This window comes from Octodon degus, unplaced genomic scaffold (assembly GCF_000260255.1).
Source record: "Octodon degus isolate 3935 unplaced genomic scaffold, OctDeg1.0 scaffold00076, whole genome shotgun sequence".
In the NCBI taxonomy this organism is placed as follows: Eukaryota; Metazoa; Chordata; class Mammalia; order Rodentia; family Octodontidae; genus Octodon; species Octodon degus.
In genome coordinates this window covers 5,382,525-5,407,227 of record NW_004524652.1, presented here as the reverse complement: position 1 = coordinate 5,407,227, position 24,703 = coordinate 5,382,525, and the positions used below count along the sequence as shown (strand labels likewise).

Genomic DNA, 24,703 nt, shown 5'->3' with positions numbered 1-24,703 from the left:
AGCGCCGCCCACCCCGGCCCAGGCTCCCACCTCCGCGCGGCTCCGCTGCTGCGGCCGCCTCCACCCGGCGCCTTCCCGCGGGCAGGGGGCGCAGGACGCTGTCACCTGTGCCCCGGGGCCGGTGCCAGGCTGGACGCTCGGCGGGGCGGGGGATGAGCCTGGCACCCTCAGACCCCAAAGCCCAGCGCAATCCACAGCCCCGGGCTGCGGACCAGAGGGCAGCAACGTCCCCAAGCAGCGGGCAGCTGTGCTCCTCCTGCGCCTGACCCAGCGAGCCGCGGCAGGACTGAATGTGACCTCCAGACGCGGCGGGCGCGGGCGGGGGCGCGTGGCGGCCGCCCAGGCTCTGGAGGGGCGGGCCAACTTGGCACCGGCTTCCCTCCCTCTCTCCCCATCCGCGGCGGTGGCGGCGTCAGCAGTGGTAACAGATGAGGGTTCCAGAAAAACAGCGCCTCTCCACCCCCGGCAGACAGGGCGCAAACAGCCTCTTCCGCCGCCGCCAGCCCTCCCCACCCGCCCATTCCACCTGCAGTCTTCCCTGCGTCCCTACCAGCCTGAGCACTGTGGGGGGCACTAGGCAGGAAGCTGCGGTTCCAGCCGTGCCAACGGGACCCAGATCATCGTATTGGGGGAGCTCTGGAGTCCTTCAAGGGCTCTCTGCTGCCAGGGGCACCCCGGGCACCCGGACAACCACCAGCGTCCCCACCCAACCCCCAACACCTTCTCGCCTGCCCCAGGTGGCTCTTAGGAGGCTGCACCATGCAGAGCTGAACTTTGAGCACGATCCAGGTCAGGGCCAGTTTCCACGACGCTGGGGTCAATGACCTGCTCTTCCCTCCGACCTTTAGCCTTCCCCAGGGTAACGGGCTCCCCACGCCCCTGGCCCCAGCCCAGCCCTTGTCCCCGACCAGAAAGCAAGACCCAGTCCTGCTGGGAACTCAGGTCTCTCTTGGGAAGCGCCAAGGAGCTGCGGAGGATGCTATTCCTGTGGTGTCATCCCCAGCCTCCCATGACTTCGCCAGAACCTGTGGTTCCTGAAGGAAATCTTGCAGCCTCCGAGGGCCAGGACTGCTGCACTAGTCCTGGCTCCCTGGCTTGTGTGACCTGAGCCTCTGACTCTGCTCCAAGGCTGCCACAGGGCGCCTGCCCCTGCTGCCCCGGCTGGAGCCTGGCCTTCTCACAGCACCACCTCCTAGTAGAAGGACAAGAGGCACCACAGCTGGGGCCCACTGGTGTCTGAAGTGCTGGGGTGCATACCCAAAGGCAGAGGCTGCCAGCACAAGCTGCGGTCTGGGCTCCCCAACCCGCTTCAGACTTCTAAAGAAGCCGCTTTGTTCTTGGGAGTCAGGAGAGAGGAACTAGGAAGTGAAATGCAGCAGCAGGGGGTGGGGGTGGGGGTAGTGTGACAGCATGGGGGGGCGGGGCCTGGGCCTGGGGTCCCCACCTGAGCAGTGCTCTTCCAAGGCTGTGTCCTGGGAGTGCCCACATGGCCCTCCAGGACCGCACCCACCCTCCTGATAAGCTCACGTGCAAAGCAAACCCTCCTGTTCTCTGGCAGGGTGCAACAGCAGGCCCTGCCAGGCAGGCCACTTCCACATGGAAGCCCTGGGAACCCCAGCAAGTCAACCCAGTGCCAGCCTTGGTGCTACCATGCCCTTCATGTTTTACCCTACTCCTGTGCCACCCACCCCTCCTTTCCTCCCACCTTTGGGCTGCCCCACACCTCCCATATCCAGCCCAAGCTCAGGACTTCTCCCCATGGACAGGGATGGCACATGCACCCCAGTGTCCACCCTCTAGCCGCAGGCAGCCTGAGCCCAAAGGTGACACTGGCCCTGGACACAGCACCATTCAGCCCACAGGTCTCACTCAGGGCATCTGCCACTACTCTGTGCACTGACCACTGCATGGCACTGCCCCTCAGGCATGCAGGTAGGCAGGAAAAAAGAACAAGTGGCAGGGGGTTCACCCCACCCTCCCAAGTCTTAGCTAGCCCCTTACTGCCCTGTGCCCAGCTGCCCAAGTTTCCAGGGCTCCACTCACTCTGCCCTTGCCCTGGGCCCAGGAGGCCCATCTGGCTCTGAGTGCTGCTGGGCGCCCTGCCGGCCGCTGGCTCCTGGCCACCCGAGGAGGAGGGGCTGGAGGCTCCAGTTCGACGGGTCAGGACTCCAAGCCAGGCCAGACCGACCTTTCCCAGGGGACCCGGAGGCCCTTGCCCGGCAGCACCTGCTGCCCCTCCCTCCTGCATGGCTCGAGGCCCAGGCAGCTGGCCAGTTCCCCAGGGCTGCCCGGTTGCCAGGGAGGCAGCTTCCTGCACGGGCTCTGTCCCCACCCAGGGTGAACCTGGGACAGCAGCCTGGGCCCTGCACCCGCGGGGCCTGGGCCCTCTTGCTCCTCCACCCTTAGAGCAACAGCCAAAGCCCACTCTGCATCTCTGCCTTCTGCCCCGATGCTCATGGTCAGCACGGCTTGTGCCCCACATTGCCTCGCCACAGACCCTTTGCACGTGCTGTTCCCTTCCCTCCTTCCACCTGGGGTACAGCACCCAGCCCAGCCCAGCCCAGGGGATCACTCGTTTAGTCATCACATTGCCTCCATTTTTACTCTACACCTAAAGCTGTGTGATCTGAGGCAGCTCACAAAACCTCTCTTGAGCCTCGATTTCCTCTAAATAAATGCAGTAACAGAGGCTAGTGGGGATGGAGTGTCTATGCAAGAGAAGTAGCTGACACCCTGGAATGCGGGAGGGGCCCTGAAGAGCCACCAAGGCCGATTGCTACATTCCAGGCTTTCAGGCTGACAAGCAGCAATGGGAACAGGACCCCAGCACACCATCTGCACCAGGAAGGCTTCTGGAGACAGTGCCGGCTCCTGGCAGAGCACCCCCACCCCCACCGGGCTGAAGGACCACGATGCCACCTGGCTCGGCACAGCTGCCACCACGTCCTCTCCACACTGCAGGCTCCGAGGGCAGGAGGTGCAGCAGGCAAGGAGTCTCAGGCCGGCGCACCTGCTCCTGCTCTCGCCCCCGCCACTGCCCCAGGAGATGCGCCCGCCCTCAGCAGCCGCCCACCCGCACAGCGCGGTAATTGTCCAGATTGCTGTCATTCCCAGCACAGCGCACTGGCGCTGAGCTCAGGCGTCCTTACAAATGTCACCAAGCAGGCTGGAGTGGCCCAGCTCCGGCTCCCCGCTCGTGGGCAGGCCAAGAGCTCTGCACGCCACAGGCCCAACCTTGAGGCCACAGGACACGCACCACCCAGGTGGTAACTCAGCCTGTGGCCCTCTGCCCTCCAGGGAAGCAGGGACAGGCCCCGGCGACCACAGAGAGGAGACAGGGGCTGCAGGACACTGACCGGGGCAGAGAGGCTGGACCTCATGCTGGGGAGAAGTGATGGTAAATGGGCAGCACCCAGCACTGGGAGGCAGAGGCAACCGAGTGAGTTTATGGCTGCCTTGGCTTGCACAGGAGACCCTCTCAGACCCCAAAAAACAAACCAAATAACTGATCACCACCTAATTACACTTTTTACTTTAGGCCTCCGGAATTTTAATCATTTTAAACAAGTGAAACACATTTCAAAAGAGCACAAGCCCAGCCTGGGCAACTCAGTGACTCGGTGACACCCTGCCTCAGAACCTTAAGGGGGCTGGGGACATAGCTCAGGGCAGCAATCGAGGCTTCAGTCCCCTTCACCGTGCCCTAGTAGGAACGGTACCGGTATCAGCACGCATAGCACATACCACAAACAGACTGGCCATCGCCACTGAGCTCAGGGCGGCACTGCACATGCAGGACACAGGAGCCGAGCCCTGCTTGCCCACACCAGGGGCGCTGGCCCCTGGGCACCGGCTAATGGTGGTGAAGGGGCCAAGGAAAGAATGTATCAGGAGATGCACGAGGGCCTTTGGTCCTCTGGGCCCACGCTGCCCCGGGCACCTCCCAGCCTGCCCAGGCAGAGGGGTGAGCACAGCTCCTGGCTGCTCCAGGATGCCAGCCTCCTGTGCCCGCCCTCCCTGATAGGGCCACCATCCCGACTGAGGGGCCACCCGGACCCGTCGCGTGTTCTGAGCCCTCGGCCATGGCCCCAGCCCTCTGTCTGGAACACGAGACGAGGACCCTGTGCATGGAACAGGAAGCCAGGCACTGCCCGGTCCTGGAGTGACTGTGAATGCTGCTCAGTGCAGGCACAGCACTGTGTGGAGACAGATGTCTCTGGAGGGCACAGGACAGTAAGGGTACCAGTCACCACTCACTGGGAGCTGGCCCGGCCCGGCCCGGAGACTAACCGCCACCCTGGACACTGGGGTCGACAGATGGCCAACCAAGACTAGGAAGCCAGCAATGCCCAGGCAGTGGCTTCTAGGGAGTTGGGGCGCACAGCTACTGGTTACCCCAGCCGGGCATGGCTCTGGGTTCAGGATGAAGAGCTGAGGGGTGACCCTATGGCTCCCAGCCTGTCTCCTCGCTGCCTGTCATAGGTTGCCAGGAAGTCGAGCACGGCCTCTGCTCTGACACCTACGCCCCCAGCCCCACAACACCCAAATTCAGCCCCAGGATCCATGTGGTGGGCAACTTGCACACCCATTCCTGCCAGACGACACGCCACGCCACTCCACAGCGGGCCAGCGGGTCAGAGTCTTCAAGCCATAGTCCACAACCTCCACGCAAGGCTGGGCACCCCTGCGGGGAGCGCACTAAACGCTAACGCTGCTGAGCTCCCAGGAACAATGTCACCATCCCTGCACAGAGGAGGTGCCGGCCAGAGGCACCAGCAGCCACTCACAGCCCACACCCCAAGGTCACCGTCCCCACCCCAGAACACCAGGCTGGGTCCCCAGGTCTGAGGGTGCTGCCCAGAGGCACCGCACGCTGCCGCCGCCTCACCTTTCTTGGCAGTCTCCATCTCCTCCTCCGTCCAGCGTGAGCTCTCGTTCATCTCCAGAGAAGCTGCAAAGGAACACGGCAATCGGCGGCAGCCCTGAGGGGCCACACTCCGCCTCCTGCAGTGCCCAGTCCTCCGCGGTGCTGGCTATGCCACCACTGTGCACTGACCGGGAGACTGAGGCAGGGAAGGGCCATGGCCATGATGGCCAGCTCGGCCTGCACGCTGCCGGGAAGAGGGCCCATGGGTGACATGGTAACCACGGGAGGGGATGAGGGCAGAAGTGTCCCTGGAGTCGAGTCTGGGATCCCAGCTGCTCTGTTTGGACATGGCGTGGGGGGGGAGGGGGGGAATGACTGGAGCACCTGAGGACCCAAATGCTGAATGCCAGTTGTGACCACCCAGCGTGTCCCCACACTTGCCCACCTGTCTAAGAGGAACACTGTGGCTTCGGGGACCAGAGAGGAGAGTCATATCTCCGTGTGATGCCGCGTCTAAGCCACTCCTCTAAGTGCCCCAGATGTGGGCCCGGCCCTTCCCTCCCGGTGGGCCAGGAGGGGGGTGGACACACAGGGATAATTCCAGGGACCAGCACTGGGGACAGCACCTGGCACAGCCAGCAGACAGAGCCAGGGCAGGGCCAGTCCCTATGCCCACAAAGCCTCCCTCCCATCCCTGCAGTCAGCGAGCTGCAGCTAAGAACCGACCCTCGGGACTGGCCCTCAGGGACCCCAGGTAGGCTGAGGCAGGCTTGCAGGGGCAGAAGGTGCTAGAACAGTGCACAAGACAGGGACTCGGGCACGTGTGCACCTGCATCCAGGCTCCAGCTTGGGCCTGGAGCCTAAAAGCACCCAGACAGCAGGTGTGCCGGGTGGCAGCAAGCAAACACCTGCAGGTCAAGTGCACCATAGACTCGCGGAGCACGGGGCCCCTTCTCTGAACCTCATGGGGCTCGCGCACTGCTGCCCCCTGTGGCTGGGCTGGGGAACTGCAGCTAAGGTGGTTTTCTCCAATTTGGGAGAGGGAGGCTGGGCAGAAGAAAATGTAGCCCTGGTGGGACACCTAGCAGGGCAGAAAGGAGGGTCACACAGTGTCCTCCAGCTGTGACCCATAGGACTCAGGGTGGCTGGGCTGGGAATACAGCTCAGTGGCATGGTGTCTGCCTGGCAAGCACAAGGTCCTGAGTTTGATTCTTGGCACCAAAAAAAAATGCCCACCTCCCAGGTCTGCTCCTAGACTCTTCCTGCACCACAGGGTCAGGGCAGTGCTAGGATCGGGCCACAGGGAAGCTGAAGAGGCCCAGTGTCCCTGCCCCAGCCCGGCCCCACCCCTCACCCAGCTCGGCGCTCTGCTGTGGGGTGACGGCCTCGTCATTGTTGGCTTCATTGGCCATGGAGCGTGTGATGCGGCCCTTGCGCCGGCCCTGGCTGTTGGCAGTTTTGCGGCCCTTGGAGGCCACCGCCTCCCTCTCATCGTTATCCTCTCCAGAGGTGTCGTCCGTCTTCTCCCTGAAGGCCGAGGAGGATGGAGATGTACTAGCAGGGCCTGTACAGTCACATCCATCTGCTCCTAGTCGGTGGGAGGAGACCCCTGCAACTCAGCAGCCGGAAAAAGGGTGAGGCTGGGCCGGGCAGGCTGGGATGCTAGAGACCCATGAGCCCAGCTTACGCATGGGGCAGCTGCGAGCCACTGACTGACTGTGTTAGGCCTGTGCGTGCGAGGCCTGGGGCTCGCAGGGGCGGCTTCTCCACTGGGAAAAGCCAAACACTTTCTGCAAGGTACATTGTCCCCTGGGAGACACGGGCTGTCGTCTCCGTGTGAAGCACTGCTGCCCACACCAGCACTTGGCGAGCAGAAGAGGACATGGCTGGTAGCAGCCCCAAGGCCACTCTGCTCCCCATGGGGACGCCTTCCACAGAGCTCTAAGCATCCACACCCCACTCCGGTACCCTCATGTCCCCCTGGGGCACTCCACTGGTGCTGCACCAGGCCCAGGGGCATAGGCACAGGACCTCTGTCCCTGGGGCTTTTTGGGAGGCTGGCTCAGGGCGGCGTGGCCTGGTAGGCCTCCCCATCTCTCCTGCAGGGCCTGATGGGAGTGCATTCCTGGTCTAAGGCAGGTACCTGGCATCCAGAGGGCTGCCCCCTCCACCACCTCTGCTGGATGCCATCCTGCCTCAGTATCCTGAGACACCTCCACCAGAGGTCAGAGATGGAGGAGGAAGAGGAAGGGGAGGGAGTGGCAGCCACCGCAGTTGCCAAGTTGCTCCTGCGTCTCCCAGCCCAGCAGCAGAGCTCCAAGGAGCCACTGGCCTCACAGGGCTCCAGGAGATAAAGACAGAAAGGGAAGCAGCAGCTTCTGGGTGGCCGCGGTCCGAGCCTTACTTGATGAGCTCCTCCTTGCCGTTCTCCACGTCTGGCTTCTCCTCCTCCTTCTCGGCCTCCTTCTCCTTCTCCTCCTTCTCCTCCTGGCTGCTGCGTGGGGGCGGCGGGGGCTGCTGCTGCTGCCGTGGGGAGAGGAGAGTGGTGAGGCGGGCACATCTCTGTATCTCTATCCACACCTGGGCACGCGGGGTTGGGAGGAGGGGCGGGCACGGAGGCTGGGCTCCAATAGAGGGAGGAGGCTGCGCACTAGGACAGCTCTGCAGCCCAGGGGGAGCTGGAGTTGGACCCCAGTTCTGTTCATGCCTCCTAGAGAAAGACCTTAACTATGTGTTCAGATTTCTTCACCTCAGAAATGGGTACATAAGCAAAGCATAGTGCCACACACCTGTCACCCCAGCACTCTGAGAGGCTGGGCAAGAGCACTCCAAGTTAGAGACCCATTTTGGGTATCTGAGGGACTTAGCAGGGCCAGACTCAAAAGGTGCTCACATTTGCACTCAGGGCTGTGGACCAGGCTTGGCACTGCATTTCCAACAGCTCCCAGGCAGCGGCTGTGCACAAACCAGGCACACCCGGGACCTCAGCCCCGGTGGTCTCGCACCTCCTTTCAGAACCAGGACCCCAGGGCCCTGGCACCTCAGAGCTCCCCACCAGGACTCCCTGTGCTCTCTGGACGCCATACCCCCCTCAAGCTGTTGGGAGCCCGCGGAACCCACAGGAGCTATGGTTGGCCAGGCCACTGGTGCTGCCCGCAGGGATGCTGCTTTCAGAAAAAAAAAACATTGGTAAGAATGCTCACCAGCCAGGTGCAGCGCCACCTGACGGGCTGTCTCATCTTTCACCCTCCAGCCCTTGCATGGGGCCGCCCTTGCCTCAGGCCCTTTGCACACACTGTGCCTCACTGGGCTGCTCCTCTCCAACACCATTCCTTCTCATCAATGCCTCTGCGCGGAGCTCAATGCCTCCCTGTGGTCCCCAGTGGCTTGTGGGCAAGGTGTGCCCACCACCCACTCCGTGCTGCCCACCTGCAGGCTAGCCTCTGGCCATACTGACACACAGCCTCTTAGCGAGCTCCAGGTGCAGGGGCTGCAGAGCTCACCAACCAAACCAGGTCACTCACTCCTAGGAATGGAGCTGGGACAGGAGAGATGGTGGAGGCAGGAGAGGGTTAGGAGAGGCACCAGAAGCCACAGGCCCCACCCCCCATGCCTGGCTTCCTCCAACCCCAGGCAGCCAGGTGGGTCACATGGTCCTTCAAGTGCGCATCAATGGGGGCAGGGGCCACAGTCCAACACACTCAGCTGACCCCATGTGTCCCTGGGTCACTGCAGGTAGACGGTTCCCTGGAGCCCCTCGGCCAGGTTATGTTGAGGACAGGTCCGGGTGGTCTAAGGTGCCTGTGTCTTGGCTTGCCTTCCCTCCACCCCAACACAGAAGCTCGGAAGGAGGACAGCACCCCAGCCAAGCTGCATGGTCGGCACGGTGGATGTGCTACCCAAAGGACCTGACCCACAGACCCTCCACCCATGGATGCAGTGGGGTGGGCACTGGGTGAGGACACCAGGGCAGGCCAAGCCCTTTGATGGACACAGCAAAGGTGGCCATGAGACGCCCGAACCCCAGTCCCAGCCAGAACTTCCCCTCCAGGGTTCTATGGTGACCTTACACCCTTCCCAGGCCTGCAAGTTGTCACCGTCACCATGGAGATAAAGGCTAAGCAGAGGGCTAGAGGGGCCTGCAGGGCCCAGACCCGCACTGCCTTGCAGAGATCGGCTGAGGAACCTCAGTGACTTCTTCAGGTGGGCAAGCACATGCCTGTGCACAAGGCATAGCTCCGCAAACATGCAGATGCACAGCCACCTGCAGGGGATGCGCCAGGCTCCTGGAGAAAGGACACAGCCCAACCTCCGCCATTAGCCCACAGCGCCTGCTCAGCTCAGGGCTGAGTGGGGACCTCCGTGAAGGGCAGCCGGGGCCTCAAGGAGGACACCCACTCTGGGCTTCAGGCATGGCTCCCACAGGCACCCCCCATCAGCCCTGACCCCAAGGAGACCGGAAGTCTAACTGCAGGGAAGTGCACAGTTTGGGTACCCTGTAGGGTCACAGCATTCTTGATGCCCCCACAATCCATTAAGGTAGGGGAGGGGGACCCCATCCTGGGCCAGGGACTAGCCTGGCAACTCAGGCAACAGCACGTGTACACATGGTAGTACAGGAGACCCACAAAGCCCCAGGCCCGAGTGCCCAACCACAGTGACAACAGGCAGGAAAGGAGGGGTCACCCTCCAAAGGTGGAGTCACTGCCACAACATACAGCTGGCGCCCAACGCATGCACATCCTGTGCAGGCCCCAGACACCCAGGTGCCAGGACCACCCTGCAGGGCATTGGAGGGTCCACGGAGTGGGCAGGGCAGGGAAACCACTCGGGCCATCAGCGGCAGCATGGCCCAGAGCCACAGGAACTGCGCTAGGCTGAGGCACCACAGCCTCTCTGTGGCCACATCCAGCAGCCCCTGTACTCACCAGCCACCCAGAAAGGGGAGGCACCTGAAAGGGGACCAAGAGAGAGCAAGAGGGGGAATGAGAGACACCGACACGGAGACACACCGAGAAAGAGAGATGGACACTCAGGGCTGCTGGGCCCCAGGAGCTGTGCTGCAGGAACGGCAGAGACAGGGAGAGTCCAAAGCAGCCCAGGGACACAGCCACAGAGGTGAGGGCCAAATAGTGCCCCCTCCTGCCCTGTGGCAGTCAGCACTTCTACCTTAAGTGTCTCCAGGGCAGGGCCCAAGCCTGGCCTACTGGGGTCCCGCTAGCATCTATGCCCTTACAGCAGGATCTGGCCAACCCCAGCCAGCTGTGGCACTGAGCACCAGCTTCTGGCTGTCTCTGGATGTAGTGCCCGTCTGGCTCCTGCCAGCCAGACAGAGCCAGTCACCACCTTCCTGGGCTGCTCCAGAGAGCAGCAGCCGGGCCTGGGCTGTCGATGCAGCTGCGCTCTGTTCTCCCAGGAGCTCAAGGAAGGGGAGGAGCAGAGAGGAATGTGGACAGGTGACAGGGCAGCTGCAGGAAAGGCAGGCGGGCCATGTGCTCGGTGGCGCCATGCTGCCAGGGGTGGGCTGAGGGTTGGCTGAAGAGGAAGAGGGGACCTGTGGTCAGCCTGAAAGTCCTGGCTATCAAGGAAGGGGTGGCTGCCTGTGCCTGCCACCACCTATGTCCACATGGGGTCTTTAGACCAGCACACTGGTTAGGGGTTAGGATTAAGGTAGGGTTGGGATTACCGTTAGAGTAGGGTTAGGGTTCAGATTAGGGATTATGGTTTATGTAGTATTAGCTTTAGGATTAGGGTCAGAGTTAAGGTCACAGTTAGGGTAGAGTTAAGTGCTAGGGTCAGGAGTTATGGTTAGGGCAATGTTAGAGTTAACACTGAAGTCGGGGTTAAGGATTATGGCTAGGGTCGAGTTAGCATTAGGACTAAAATCAGGATCAAGGCTTATGGTTAGGATAGCGTTAGCAGTTAGGGTTAGGATCAGGATAGGGTCAGAGTTCTGTCGGGGCAGGGTTAGGGTTAGGATTAGCGCTAGGGTTAGGGCTGGGCTGGCCTTACAACCCCCATCCGGTCTCATCTCGGCAGACTCACCAAGCTGCCCTATGCTGCCCAGCCTTCTGACCCTTCTGATGATGCGCTAGAAACCGTGTTCAGAGAAAAAGTAACTGGTTCTTAAATCGAGGTGAGTTTTGTTTTGTTTTGTTTTTTTAGGTGAGTTTTTAAAAATGAAAGGAAGGGCTGGGGAGATGGCTCAGTGGAATAAGCGCTTCCCTGGCAAGCGCAAGGGCCTGAGTTCAATCCCTGGTTCTGAAAAAAAAAAAAAAAAAAAAAAAAAAAGAAAGGAAATCCTCGAACTTCGTAGCTTAATCAACTTGCATTTGCTGTTGAAACCTGTCCCTCACGGCCACCAATGTTCGAGCTGCTAGGCAGCCGCAGCAAAGGAACAGGGCTGGGTGGTCTGTGACGGGGAACAGGGCCAGGAGCTGGGGGCGCAGGGAGCCCCAAAGTGTGACAGCAAGAAGACTCGGCCTCTCTCCCCCGGGCCGAGCTCCTGCCCCTGCGCATTCTGGCGTCTGGGGCTGGGAAGGCAGGAGGGAACCTGAGGCCTGTGTGGCTGGCATGGCTGGGAAGTCTGTCTGGCGTCTGTCCATCCGTCTGCCTATTCGGTAGTCAGGGCCCTAGAAGCTCTGCGCTCACGGTGACCAGCAGGGGCTACAGAGACACTGAGCACTGGCCCTGGGAGGGCAGAGGTCGGCCCCGGTCCTAGGCAGCTCACCTCCCCGGAGACCGCCCAAAGGCACACAGGGCAAATGTGGCAAACCAGGTGCTCCGGCCAGTAGGTCACCAAGGACCGAGCCACTTCTCTCTGTCCACGTGAGACATAGGGCAGGGAGGGACTTGGGACCCCAACAGCGCTAGATGTCCCTGAACCCAGGGTCACAGGAAAGAGAGGCTAAACTACCACTTGTTGCCTGGGGCAGAGCACAATCCCTATTGCCCTAGCCACAGGGCGGGGCAGAAAGTGGATCCCTGGGCCAGCCAGACAGCCCAGTGGACTTACGCCCCTGCTTAGGCAGAGCACAGGAACTGGGGTTCGAGCCCCGGCATGTAGTGCTGGCCCTGCCCCCAGGGCACAATGAGACACAGATTGAGACTGGGCGTGGTGGCATGTGCCTGTAATCCCAGCACTGGGGAGGCTGAAAACAAGAGGATCACTACGAGTGTGATCTATGCGGTAAGATCCTGTAGACCCTGTACTAAATACAAAAAAAAAGAGAGAGAGAGAGAAAGAGAAAGCGGCTCTGTTTCCTCAGTCTTGTCCCTCAGCCCGGCCCAGTAGAAAGGATCTGCCTCCTCCCCACACTGCGAGCCCAGCAGGGCACTGGGCCCTTCCTCCCCAATGCCCGCAGCCGGCCACTGCCAGGGTCCTGCTGAGCCCACCCTCTATGCCCACGAAGGCGCAGGAGGAGGCCCGGAAGGCTGAAGGGTCTACACCTCCCCCCGCCTCACACAATGTTCTGCAGACACTTGTAGGCCCGCAGCCCCTCCTCTCACTGCCTTGGTACCCAGGGCCTCAGGGCACGCTGTCCCACTTGGCACTGGCTTGCCCTTCTCCCTCTGATCTAGCAAAGTCTCCTGTGTCCCTCCTCTTCCCCAGAGCCACCGTCAGGTCTCCGCATCACTCTGCCTGTGCCACCAAGACCGTCTCAGGCTTCCATCAGCAAGGAAGCCCCAGCCGCAAACCAAAGCAGCCGCCCTCACTCATCCACAGGGACAGGAGAGGGCCTCGGTCCCGGGCAACATGCCAGGACACTCAGCAGGCGGCCAGGGCTGCTTCAGCCCTGTCAACAAATTGGCAAGCACCACTGACCCCCAAACCTTTGCAATCATTCACACAGTGTTTCCGAACCAACTTCCCCCTCTGACGCAAAGGCCTGCCAATGTTTCCCATAAAGGGCCTGAGGATTTTTGGCTCCACAGGCCACAGTTCTTGTCACAGGGGCAGAGAGACACACAGCTGCCATGGTCATGTGCACCAGAATGATGGTGGCCATGTTCCAATGAAACTTCATTGGTATCACCAGGCAGGGGCTGGCCGGAGCCTTCCAGCACGACCTGCCCTCCCACTTCACCTGCCTCCTCCCACCTCTGGCATTTGTGTGGCCAGCGACAATGCTCACCTCTGCCTATTTTTCCCTCTCAAAGATCCATGAAAACAAACACACCACGCTACTAAAATTGAAAGCGCCCTCCCCTGCCATACACTCCTGGGAGCCCTCACTTTAGGACCATGGCTCTTCAGACACACAGCAACCACAGTACACTGGGCCAGGGGACCAGGGATTTTCCAGACTGAGGACATAAGTGACGTTGTCCCCCAGCTCCACCCCGCTGCTAGATAGGCCAGGAGGACAGGCATCCCCCAAGGGTTTCCCTGCTGGCCACTGCGCCCCAGTGCTCACCTGGCTCTTGCCGCGGCGCCGGTAGCTCCGCCTCACCAGGCTCTTATAGTTCTCGTTCTTCTTGGTCAGGTAGTAGTAGAGGACGCACTCGGCCACCGTCTGCAGGGACAGAGAGCACTGAGGCATGGACTTTTTTTTTTTTTTTTTTTTTTTGTGCAGGGTCTCACTATGCAGCTCCAACTCATGGTGATTCTCCTGTTTTCAGACTCCCCAGTACTGGGATTACAGGCGTGCCCCACCACGCCCAGACTCAGTTGCCAGCTCAGTGTGCCCAGGGGTGGGGCCAGCGCAGCATGTGGTGGTCAGGGATCAAACCTGGCCCCTGAGCCCTAAGCAGATGCTTAGTCCGACGGGCTAGCTCACCTGCCCTTGAGGCATGGACATTTGATGCAGGAGCCAGAGGCCTGGGTTCAAAGTCCAGCTCCTCCTTGGACCAGGCGGGTGACTGGCAGCAGTGACCTAACCTCTGCACCTTGGTCTTTCAGTCCGTAAGATGGAGATGCTAACATACACGCCTCCCAGAACTGTCATGAAGATCAAAAAGCTCACTGATAGCCAGGAGGCGTGGGACACACACGGGGAAACGAGAAGCAGTGGCTTTCCAGACCAGTGCTGCCCTGCTACTGTTGGCGGTGACAGCGGCTGTGCTCAGGCCACTGTGAAATCAGGGCCTGGGACTCTGGTCTCTGGCCTCAGCCTCCCTCTCCTGATAGCTACCACACAAGCACCAGGGACTCAGTCCCTGTGTCACACATCAAGCACTGCTTCTCCCTCTGCCTGGACTCCCCGTGTGGGCGAGGTCTGAGCTCTGGTGGCCTCCTTGTGCCTCAGAACACAGAGTCACTGCTGCGAACACTCCCGAGACACCAAGCACATGGCCCCAAAATAGGTCCAGTGCTGATCCCGGATGCCACTGCTGCCCTAGCAGGCCACTTCCTGGAACAGGCCACCAACACAGGCTTTCTCACAGGAGGCCCCAATCCACCTAGACTTTTTCCTTTATAGCACTGGGAACTGAATGCAGGGCCTCTGCCCTAAGCTACACCCACAGCCCTTATTTTGCTCTCAGATCAGATTCTTCCTGCCTCAGCCTCCTGGAGCACTGGGATTACGAGCAAGCATCCGCACGCTCGGCTAGGACATTTTCTAATTAGAGGCCCACATAGAACATGTGTGGACTGGCCGAGCGGGCGTTAGACCCTGTGGGACACAGGTGACCTGCTCCAGGCAGAGGGGGGCAGGTGGCAGGGGCCTCACAGTGCAGTGTCAGCCTCACTCTCTGCCTGTTGTCACTAGTCCCACCGCTGTCACCTCCCTGTCACCTGCCAGCCCCCGGGAGCTCGCTGATGTCTCCACTGCCCTAGTGGCTCTTGGCCAAGGATGCCTCGACGCCCACTCGCTCTGCCGGGACCGCCATCCCCTCCTGCCCCTCTACCATGCTGCGTTGCTCAATCCCCACCTCTGAGTCCTAGGAGTCCCGCCAGCATCTGCAGCGTCCACACCCGCGGCTGTAGTCACTAACTCAGAGAGAGCTATTTATAGGGCGTCTCTGCCACACTGGTTTTTCAGGCGCAGAGCTGTCCCTCACTTGTCCCACCCGCCTCCTCGGAGGTCATCAGCCTGTCACAGGCAGCCATGGGGACCACAGTCACCCTCTGAACCAGCCGCCTGCGTGGCCCACATAGACTGTAGGCCTGACAGGGTTCCCGCGGGCAGCCACCCATCCTGCTGTACCCCACAATGTTGGTGACTGCGGTTGATACCAGCATCACCCACAACGCCATCTCTGCCACTGCCAGCCGAGGGGCAATGGCCACCCAGCTGCATGGGCAGAGAGCTGGCCACTCTGAGGATATTCAGGTCTCTGACCTCTAGAGCCAAGGACCGTGGCTCCCCGCTCAGCATGGAGCATGAGCCTCAAGGTAGCTCTACAGGTGGTGTGACCTGGCTTTGGGGAGAAGCATACGGTGACCAGGACAGAGGCCTGGCGAGGTCACTGCCCTGTTTCTGGTGGTTCACCACACCCGCCTGCTCTGTCCCCAATCTCCCTGGATGCTCAGCGCCACCTCTGAGGAGTCAGGCACCTGGGACTCCAGGGAGTCCCTAGGGCTATCTGCTCACCGAGGGCATCCTAGTGCTTTCATCTGACCAGGCCCTGAGGCAGGGCCTGAGCATCTCCAGGCAGTGGATAGGCAGGAGGACTTGATGACAGGGGCCTCGGGTGTGAGGAGGGTGTCCAGTGGCCCAGACACCGGCCCAGGACAAGGACCACAAGAAGACACAAAGCAGGACAGCAGGCAGCCAGGGGACTTACCTTCCTCTCCAGGAACGAGGCGATCAGGCCGAAGTTCTTGGGGTGCTGCATGAATCTGTGGGGAGGAGGAGGAGGGCGGCTGTGAGTGCCTGGGCGCAGGCCAAGTGGGGCCGGGCTTGTTGGGCACCGCCCTGCCTGGGTGTGATACAGGTGGGGTGGGGGTGGGGACCTGCAGAGCTTCCCGCTTGAGTCACAGCCTCACGCCTTTGAAATGGATTTGTTTCAAGTGGCTTCCAGGAAACAAGGGCTTTATGCAGCCTTTGGCAGGTGGGACATCCCAGTGCTGTCTACTGTCCCTCTCCTTGGCTGGCGCTGGGAAGCTGGGCTTTGCCCAGCCCACACAGCCTGCTCTGGATGAGGTTGTGCCACAGCACTGGGCCTCTGAGAGGGCCTGGTGCCGTGGGCAGGAGGAGCCGGCTGGCAGGAGGTGTAAGCGCACACAGCCCGAGGCGGTGGTGGGGGCTGGCGCTCTCTTCCTGGGAGCCCAGACAGTCACCAGGAGTGCACTGTGTCAGGCTGAAGTCAGGACCAAGGGGGCAAGGGTGGCAGGGCAGGGGCGGGGCCAACCCAGAGAGCAACTCCACAGTGTGGAGCTGCTGGGCCTGACCCCAGGGTCCCTGCAACCTGCCACCCATGGGCTCTCAAGGACAGAGAAGCCCCTGACCAGCAGGGCAGGGTGCAGCTCCCACCAGAGAACTGGCCAGGGAGGTCTCCAAATGCTGCCACCAGGTGGCCAGGCAAAAGGCCAGTGGCCTGCCCACTCCCAGCCAGACACCAGGGAATCCAGAGCAGCTCAGAACCCTTTCTTCTGGGGCTACTAGAACATTCTTTTCAGGTGAAGGGGCAACCCAGACACTGGTCCTTCAACAGACAATGGATCCACTACAGCAGCACGGCCAGTAGGGAGGCCCACAACTGTGTCTCCACTCTTCCCGCCTTCCTCGGGTTCTCAGGTGCCCCTGGGCGGGGGCCAGTCTGGCCATTAGGTGGAAGTGATCACAGACCCAACGGTGTGGAGGCCCAGGCCCACATCACACCCTGCACCCCACCATGGAGTGCGGTCCACGTGGACCCCGCTCTGAGTTTTCTGGGGGATGAGGTCTTTCTTCCTCCCAAGGGCTGCATACTGTCCTCCCAGAACAGTTATCCAGGCCCCGCACGGCCTCCGCACTAGGCAGCGCCTGCTTCTCATCCCCTACCCTCCCTCTGGGAAGAGCACACATCACGCGGCCTCTGCGAGTGGAGTAACCTCTCTGTGCCTGTGTCTCACAGCTCAGATGGCCGGCTGTGAGGGGCAAGAGGGATACGCTCTCCCTCCCACTCGGGGGACATGGCAGAGTACCAGCCCAAGGCTGCGCGACAACAGCGGCTCTGAGACAAAGGGGCTCCTGGGGCCAGGGTGGGCTCAGTTAGAGCAACAGCCAGGCACACTGGGCGTGGAGGTGCACACCTGTCACCCCAGCACTGGAGAGGCTGAGGCAGGAAGATGGTTGTGAGTTTGAGACCAATCTGGGCTACAAAGCAAGCTTAAGACCAGCCTGAAATAACTGCATAGTGAGACCCTGTCTCAAAATGACAACAAAGCTCAGCAGCATCCACTTGTGACCACAGCGCCCCACACACAGCCACCTCCACAGAGGACCGGGCTGAACAGTCTCCCAGAAGTCATGTCCACCCTAGGACTCAGAGCGTGACCGGACACGGCAGACACTTAGTAGACACACGGCCTCCAGAGCCCTGTGCTTTGCACCCGCAAGGATGGAGACGAGCGGACGGACGGCAGAGGGCGGCAAGGCGCAGACTCACTTCTCCCTGAAGGTCTCCTTCTCCTGCTCGCTCCACATGTTCGTGACCTGGCGGTCCTTGTACACCTTCATGGGGTCATCCATGAGCCCATTCATGTTGATGAACTTGATGCGCTGCTGATCGGCATCGTACAGCATGGGCGGGATCACGGCCAGCTGCCGCATCTGCTTCTCCAGGTTCTGTGGGCACAGCAGGGCAGGACTGGAGACGCCCGAGGGGGAAGGGTGCGGGGGAGCCGCGCAGGGGTGTGGGCGTCCAGAGATGCACACGAGGAGGCGCAGCCTGGGCCATGGCTGGGGGAGGGCGGGCAGCAGGCAGTGGACAGGCTTATGGACAGCTGACTGTACATTAAACGCAGCCAGCAGCCCTCATATGCAGCCAGAGGGGGCTGTGAATCTCCCCTAGAGAGGCAGACACTGTGAGACACAACAGGGAGACTGCAGCCCACAGGCAGGTGGCACTCCGTCCAGATGCCATGGACCTGGGGATAGCCTCCCCCCCCCGGGGGGGGGGGGTTGGCCGGAGCTGGGGATACCTCAACACCACAGGGGCGGGGGCTACTCAACAAGAGGTGTGAGCTCCTCCCCGCCTCAGGATGACCCCGGGGAGGCGCCAAGTTGCCCCAGGTCTCCATGACCAGCAATTAGTGGTGATTAATGACCCACCTCTAGAGGCAGCCAGGGCTTCGCCAGCCAAGGGCAGCCAGGTCAAATGATCCAGCCGCCCACACCCCACCTCCTGGCTCAGCCTCCCAACCACAAAGCAGAGTGGGGCCCTGTTCTTACCCAGTGCGGGGCGCAGGCCACCAGGAGCATGTGTTTGGCTGCTGAGCCCTTAGAGGACAGGCAGTGACTGTCCCCTGCTCCAGGAGCCTCCAGCCCCCACTTGGAGAAAGCAGAGTTTGGCCAGCACCTCTCCCCTGACCCGGCCAAGGGTGGTGTTGAGAGTGACCACTTGGTGGAAGGCACCCGCCCTTAGAAGGCCCCACCCATCCGGTCCTGCATGGGGCCCTGAGCACTGGGGCTCGAAGGCTCCTGACCTGCCCTGCCCAATGGAGGGACTGAGTTTTCTTGGATCTCATTTCAAACAATTTCAGCGTCAACAGCTGCAGGGAGCTGGGCTGGACAGGGCTGCATGCTAAGACCCTCTCACAGGGACAGTCCCCAAGGAGAAAGCACTCGGCCCCTGCGTGCATGGCCTCCTGAGGCCAGCAGGGTGTCAGGCACAGGGGAAATGTCAACTGAGGGCCTGACCCACAAGACCTGGGAGGGGACAGCCAGAGGCCAGCTTCTTCTGCAAGAGAGCCCAAATTCTCTGCTTCCTGGCCATCTGGCCCCGTGATCACAGCCAGGGTCAACTCGGCTGGCCCTGAGAGGCCAAAGGCTGGAGGGGACCAGGGACTGCAGCTCCTGTGAAAAGGCCTCTGCCTGGGGTCCCGGGAGGCCAGATCTGTCACTGTACCCCAGCCCCTCCCACCTGCAGGCACCAGCCAGTTCAGACAACGAGAAACACCGAAAGGCTGAGGGGTAGAGCCAGACGTGGTACTGACCCCAGCCTTGGCACTGGGCAGTCACGGCATCCCAGACTGCATCCTCCGGGGTGCCAGAGGAAACAGCACCCCAGCACCTTAGACAAAATCCTGAGGGGTGAATCCATTCTTCCCAGGGCCCCTCCTCCCTGCAGCTGGACAGGACTGGATGGATGTGGATGGGACTCACCTCCTGCTCAGATAGGCCGTCAATGATCTCCGACACCTCGTGCTCGCTGCGGGCAGCCGACATGGAGAGCCCACTGCCCCGCTGCCCCACCCTGCTGGGGACCAAAGGGACACACTCAGGACCATCCCTTGCTTGCAGGAGAGCTGGGGCAGCACAGGGCACCTGGCACAGAGCCAAGCTCACACCCCAGCTCCACCTCGTCTCTGGAGGAAGTCCCAGTGCCTCCATTTCCTCCCTCGTAACTGGGAAAAAGATGTAACACCCCCACCGCCTGGGCACACGGTGCGACCCCAGCGAGCGGGAGGCAGAGGCAGGAGGGCCCCAGCCCGAGCCCCAGCTCACCTCTGCATGCGCTCCTGCAGCTCGCGCTGCTTGCGGATCTCGGGGAACTGCTTCTCGTAGTACTCGCGCACCTTGCTCTCCTTGGCACGGCGCCGCGGGTTGTTCTCGATGCGCTCCACTTTCTTCTCCCAAGCCTCCATGAGCTGGTCATAGCGCTGGCAGAACTTCTGCTCCTGAGGGGACACAGAGGCACTGAGGGGCGCGGGTACCCGAGCCAACCCTCCACCTGTTCCGGGGACGCAGGGACGCCTGGTACAGACAGGGTCACACGAGCGAACAGGACAGACGCAGGGCCGCTGGACCATGAAGCAACCCACGGCATCCCGAGGGGACGAGGCCACCTCCTTCATGGAAATGGCCACTTAATCCTGGCCTCTTCAGGGCCCTCACCCAGAGCAGAGGGAAGCATCACATGGAATCAAGAATTTGGGCTCAGCCAGGCCACACCTCCTTCTGCCTGTGCCCAACACAAGGCACTCTTCCCCAGGGTCTGCCTGCCACACAGCCTGGTACCCAGGTTGGCACCCAGGGACGGCACTGGCTACAGAGGACTCTGTCACCCCACCTCTGCCAGCCGCGGAAGGGTGGGGTATGAGGTCTCAGAGGCGCCCTCCAGGAATCAGAAGGCTCCTCTGATCCTGGGGTCTGCATGCCCCTGCCCTGGCTTTGCCTGCTTCTCTTCGTTTGATGGGTCTGGGGCAGAGCCAGAGCCCTGAGCATTCCCTTAAGCCCCGCACCGCCGGGCAGCCCCAAAAGGCAACTGGGCTCCTGACCAAGGGCACCTGTGGCCTCAGGTGGGCATCGACTCTGAGCTCGGGAGCACCTCGCCTGCTGAGAGGTTCAACCGGGCTGCAAAGCCACCCATGTTCCCAAGAGGGAGCCAGGCCTGCAGCCAGCCGCGTCTCCATCTCTCAGGCGCCAGCTTCCTGCCAGACCCACAGGGACCTTTTCAACTAATTTATTTTTATTTATTTTACATTTTGCAGCACTAGGGATTGAGCCCAGGGCTTCTGCATCGAGCACTGTCCCCCGCCCAGTTTTGTCCTTCTGAGACAGGGCCTCATGAAGTCACCCAGACTGGGGCCCCACTTGCAACCCTCTGCCTCGGCCTCTCCGCACAGCGACCTCAGGGGCACTACCACACTCAGCTCAATTTCTAAGAACCCAACCCCCTCACTCCACAGCCCCTAGTTCTGCTCAGCAGCCACACGGGTGCTGTGACATGTGACTGCCATCACTCCCCTCCCCCGCCCTCAGCCCCACAGGGACACTGGGGACTGGTGGCAGGGCTGAGATGGGAAGATCAGCTGTGAGCACCAAGCGTTCTCTTGTCGTAACGGAATACTCCTGTGTTCTTTATTGGCAATCAATACATCTCACTGTTCGGAGACTAAGGTCTAAGCGTGGCACCCCACGGAGGGACTGTGTCCCAAGGTGACCCAATCCGTGACTCCACGCCTGGCCCTGCCCTGAATCCGACCTGCCTGCAGAGCTGCACACAGCAGCCCACTTGCTGTGCCCTCCAGGGGCAGCTGTGAGCCCCCCGTGTAAAACCTGCTTCCTAGACTGGGGACCAGGCAGCCTTGGCCCCAACCTGGACCCCGGACTGTGTGGCACAGGACAAGTCACTCTGCCGTTCCCTGCCTCAGTTTCCCCTCTGGGCACGTGGCTGGGGAGCAGCCTGAGGCGGGTTGGCCCTGACCCTGGCTCAATGACTGCTTCTCTCCGTGATGCCTGCTCCACCCAGCTCAACTCAGCCAGCGTCCACTTCATCTCAGGCAGCACTTAGCTGGTACCAACTATACACCACAGACCAGCCTACACCAGGTAGGACTGAGCTGACAGCAGAGCCCAGCGTACCTAACTCTGAGTCAGGGTGCAGGGGCAGGGGAAGAGCGCAGGACTTCCTGGGCCTCACCCACCCCACTGTACCCCAGCAGCCTCTGGCTCCAAGGGTCCACGTCCCACCTGCACAGCCAGGGGGCCACACAGAGACACGCCTGTCATGAGTGCAGCTGAGGTCGCCAGACCCCTCAGGCGCCCCAGCCAGGCACAGGGAGGCCAAGTATGACAGCGAGTCCCAAACCCCGCCTGCAGGTTGGAGACGGCGCTTCTCCGGCCCCTGTTCTGACACCAGCCCAGGGCAGCTGCAGCCCCAGGGCCGCCCTGCCAAACTCACCCATTGCTTGCGCGCGTGGTTCCTCCGCTTGAAGTACAGGATCAGCTTCTTACGCATGGCCTGGTTTCTGGAGACAGTGGACAGGGGTCAGACGTCCCTGGCCTCGACCTCAGGGTACCCTGTCCTGCTGTGCTGGTGTTATGGTTTGTGTCTAGTTGTCCTCCCAAAGCCTCATGCAGTCATGGGGCCGACTTCTACAGTTTGAGATTAACTCATGATCCACTGGGATTATGGGTCTTAGTACTGCTGGGATTATGTGTGTGAGTGCTCCACCCAGCCTGAGGCGGACAGCCTGAATGCAACATTAAGAGAAAACAGAGAGACAGACTCCCTCTCTGTAGTCATTGTTGCTGTTACTCCTCCTTTCTGCTCTTGCTCTTTGCTGCCGCCATGAACAGCTGCCCTCTGCTGTGTGCCGCTCTGCCTTGGAGCCAGCTGAGCACGGACTGAAGCCTCCAGTGACTGTGAGCTAAATAAACCTTTCCTTCCTTCACTTTGGGTGTCGGGTATTTGTCCCAGCAACGAGAAAAGAGTAACTGAGACAGCTGGGGATGACACAGCAGAGAGAGGAGACCTGGGGATGGCAGGACCCTTAGAGCTGTGGCTCCAAGGGAGGGGCTGAGGGACAGGAAACAGAGGAGGGGGGAGGGGGCGGGAGTGAGAGGGTAATGGGGAGAGAAACTGGAGCCAGCAGGAGAGACGGGTGGGCTGGGCAGCAGGGCACAGCAGCACTTGGGGAGACCAGACTGATGGAGCAGGAAGTGCAAAGGGACACAGGTGGGACCCTGGGGACAGCGACGGGGACGAGCAGGGCACACACTGGCTCTGCACCAACTCTACTGCACACAGGGTGCCAGGTGTACCCAGGCACTGGAGAGATGCAGACAGCACACCCCAAACCAGCCGCACCCCCACCCAGCCACCGCCCACACACCTCATGGCATTCATACCCACAGAAGGCTCAGCAGCCAGCTGCCTGTGCCAGAAGGCTTCCTGCACAGGGCCCAGGGCCCAGAACCTCTATGTTGGGGACAGAAAAGTGGGACCTAGGCCCTGATGGGGAGTCCTGGATCACCAGAACCCCGTGCCGATGACACGGAACCTGGCCAAGTCTCAGGTGCACCCTCACTCGCTTCTCCACCCGCACAATGGAACCACAGACGCCACGCAGCCACGCCTTCACCAGCAGCCACTCCATGCGCCCACCACACAGACACACGGGGGAGCGGGGCAGGCCCGGTGAGGACTGCTCTGGATGAGGGAGCCAAGTGGGTGAGCAGGGTGGGGATGGAGCATATGGCACCTGAACCCTGCTGCTACAGGAAGCCTGAGGAGTCCAAGCTCACCACGGACAGCTCAGGACACCCAAAAGGAGGGGACCCAGCAGCGACACTGGGAGCGCAAAGGGCGGGGTAGGAGCAAACTCAGGGAAGCTGAGGTCCAGAGAGGGAAGGCTGTAGTGGCTGGGGGTCCTGGGAGGGGCAGAGGGACGTGGGACAGGCCATGTGCCAGGTGACTAGGCAGCTTTGTGGGCAATCGTGCATCCAGCAAAGATGTGAGTTTCAAAGGAAAGAGGCGGACGACCCAGAAGGCCTAGAAGGGGCCGGGGAGATGGCTCAGTGGAATAAGCGCTTCCCTGGCAAGCGCAAGGGCCTGAGTTCAATCCCCATTCGGGGAAAAAAAAAACAAACCCAATTCAGAAGGCCTAGAAGCAAGGACACCCGGGCCTGCGGGGGTGGGGGCTGGGGGAAGAGCTCCACGCGAGAAGTGCCAAGCTGCAGCCAGGCAAGCAGCAGTGAGCAGCACCAGCCTGGAAAAGCCGAAGAGTGAAAAGGCAAGCACCCTGCGGCCTGCAGAGGTCACTCAGCGACTGGGAGGATGGGTGGGTGAGGAGGCGCAGGCTCACAGAGGCAGTGAGCGCGGCCTGGACAGTCCTCCTCGGCCTCATGGTCCACACCACGCTTTGCTGTATTTGTCTTGTTCTTCCTGTACCACTAGAACTGAACTCAGGGCCTTCACTGAGCTACACCCTCAGCCCATTTTTTTTGTTTTTAATTTTGAAGCCTGGTCTCACTAAGTTAACTATCTAGGCTGGGCTGGAACCTTTGACTCTCCTGCCTCAGCCTCCCAGAATGCAGGGATGACAGCCATATGATACCACGCCTCGCATGGTGGGAGTTATCACTAGTGTCCTCACATCCTGCTCCTCCTCCTCTTCTTCCTCCTCCTCTTCCTCAAGCAGGGGCCCAACTGTCGCCCGCCCAGCTGCACTTGGGAACTCTATTCCTAAAAACACCACATATGGGCAGGCCAGATAGCTCAACAGATTAAAGCGCCCACTTAGGCAGACACAGGGACCAGGGTTCAATCCCCAGCATGCTGTGCCAGCCCTAACCTGGGGCGCACTAAGACAGTGACTGAGACTGGGCATGGTGGTGCATGCCTATAATCCCAGTGCTTGGGAGGCTGAACACAGGAGAACCACTATGAGTCTGATCTGTGTAGTGAGACCCTATACTAACACACACACACACACACACACACACACACACACACACACACAACCCAGCACACAGGGAAACAGCAAGGCGACCCGGACAGGGGGCTTCTGGCAGACACCCAGTGACCCTTGCCAGCCTCAAGGTGCAAGCTCAGATGGGACAGGCTGAGGGGCCTCACTTCCTCTGTGGTCTCCTGGAAGGCAGCACGAGAAAACGCCCGCCCGACCCACACAGGGCGCAGGTGAGCAGAGCGACGGGCCCACGAACAGCAGGACTGAGGGACAGTCCTGGGCAGAGGTGCGGGGCACGCAGGAAGCTGGGCTGCATCTCAGAGTAGAAAGAGACATCAATGGGAAAACCAGTGCCGACCCGGACACAGCAGGTGGCTGTGCTGAGTGATGGGGACCGCCTTCTCTCCCTTCCAATGATGAGCAAGCAGCCCATTCTGGGGCTGGGAAAGGCTGGGCCTGAAACTCTCTGTAACATCTCATGAGCTCTTAGCCTGCAAATCCACCTTATTTCTCAGGCAATCGGGTCAGCCTCCTGGAGGAAGGGGTTT

At 61.1% G+C, this 24,703-nt stretch overlaps 1 protein-coding gene across 10 annotated transcripts in view; it reads right to left on the bottom strand.

Annotated features, from left to right (window-relative positions):
- The window catches only part of Ncor2 (nuclear receptor corepressor 2), a 125,117-nt gene that overhangs the window by 39,900 nt on the left and 60,514 nt on the right, over positions 1 to 24,703 (bottom strand). For 7 of the 10 annotated variants that reach the window (XM_023720546.1, XM_023720538.1, XM_023720544.1 and 4 more), the window contains 9 exons: positions 21,644 to 21,710; positions 19,465 to 19,637; positions 19,123 to 19,216; positions 17,405 to 17,583; positions 15,599 to 15,653; positions 13,285 to 13,383; positions 7,272 to 7,390; positions 6,222 to 6,394; positions 4,889 to 4,951 (listed from right to left, as the gene is read on the bottom strand). In XM_023720546.1, the coding sequence (XP_023576314.1) occupies positions 4,889 to 4,951; positions 6,222 to 6,394; positions 7,272 to 7,390; positions 13,285 to 13,383; positions 15,599 to 15,653; positions 17,405 to 17,583; positions 19,123 to 19,216; positions 19,465 to 19,637; positions 21,644 to 21,710 (1,022 nt within the window). The remainder of the gene's footprint in view (positions 1 to 4,888; positions 4,952 to 6,221; positions 6,395 to 7,271; positions 7,391 to 13,284; positions 13,384 to 15,598; positions 15,654 to 17,404; positions 17,584 to 19,122; positions 19,217 to 19,464; positions 19,638 to 21,643; positions 21,711 to 24,703) is intronic. The other 3 variants (XM_023720543.1, XM_023720547.1, XM_023720542.1) reach the window with 2 other exon arrangements.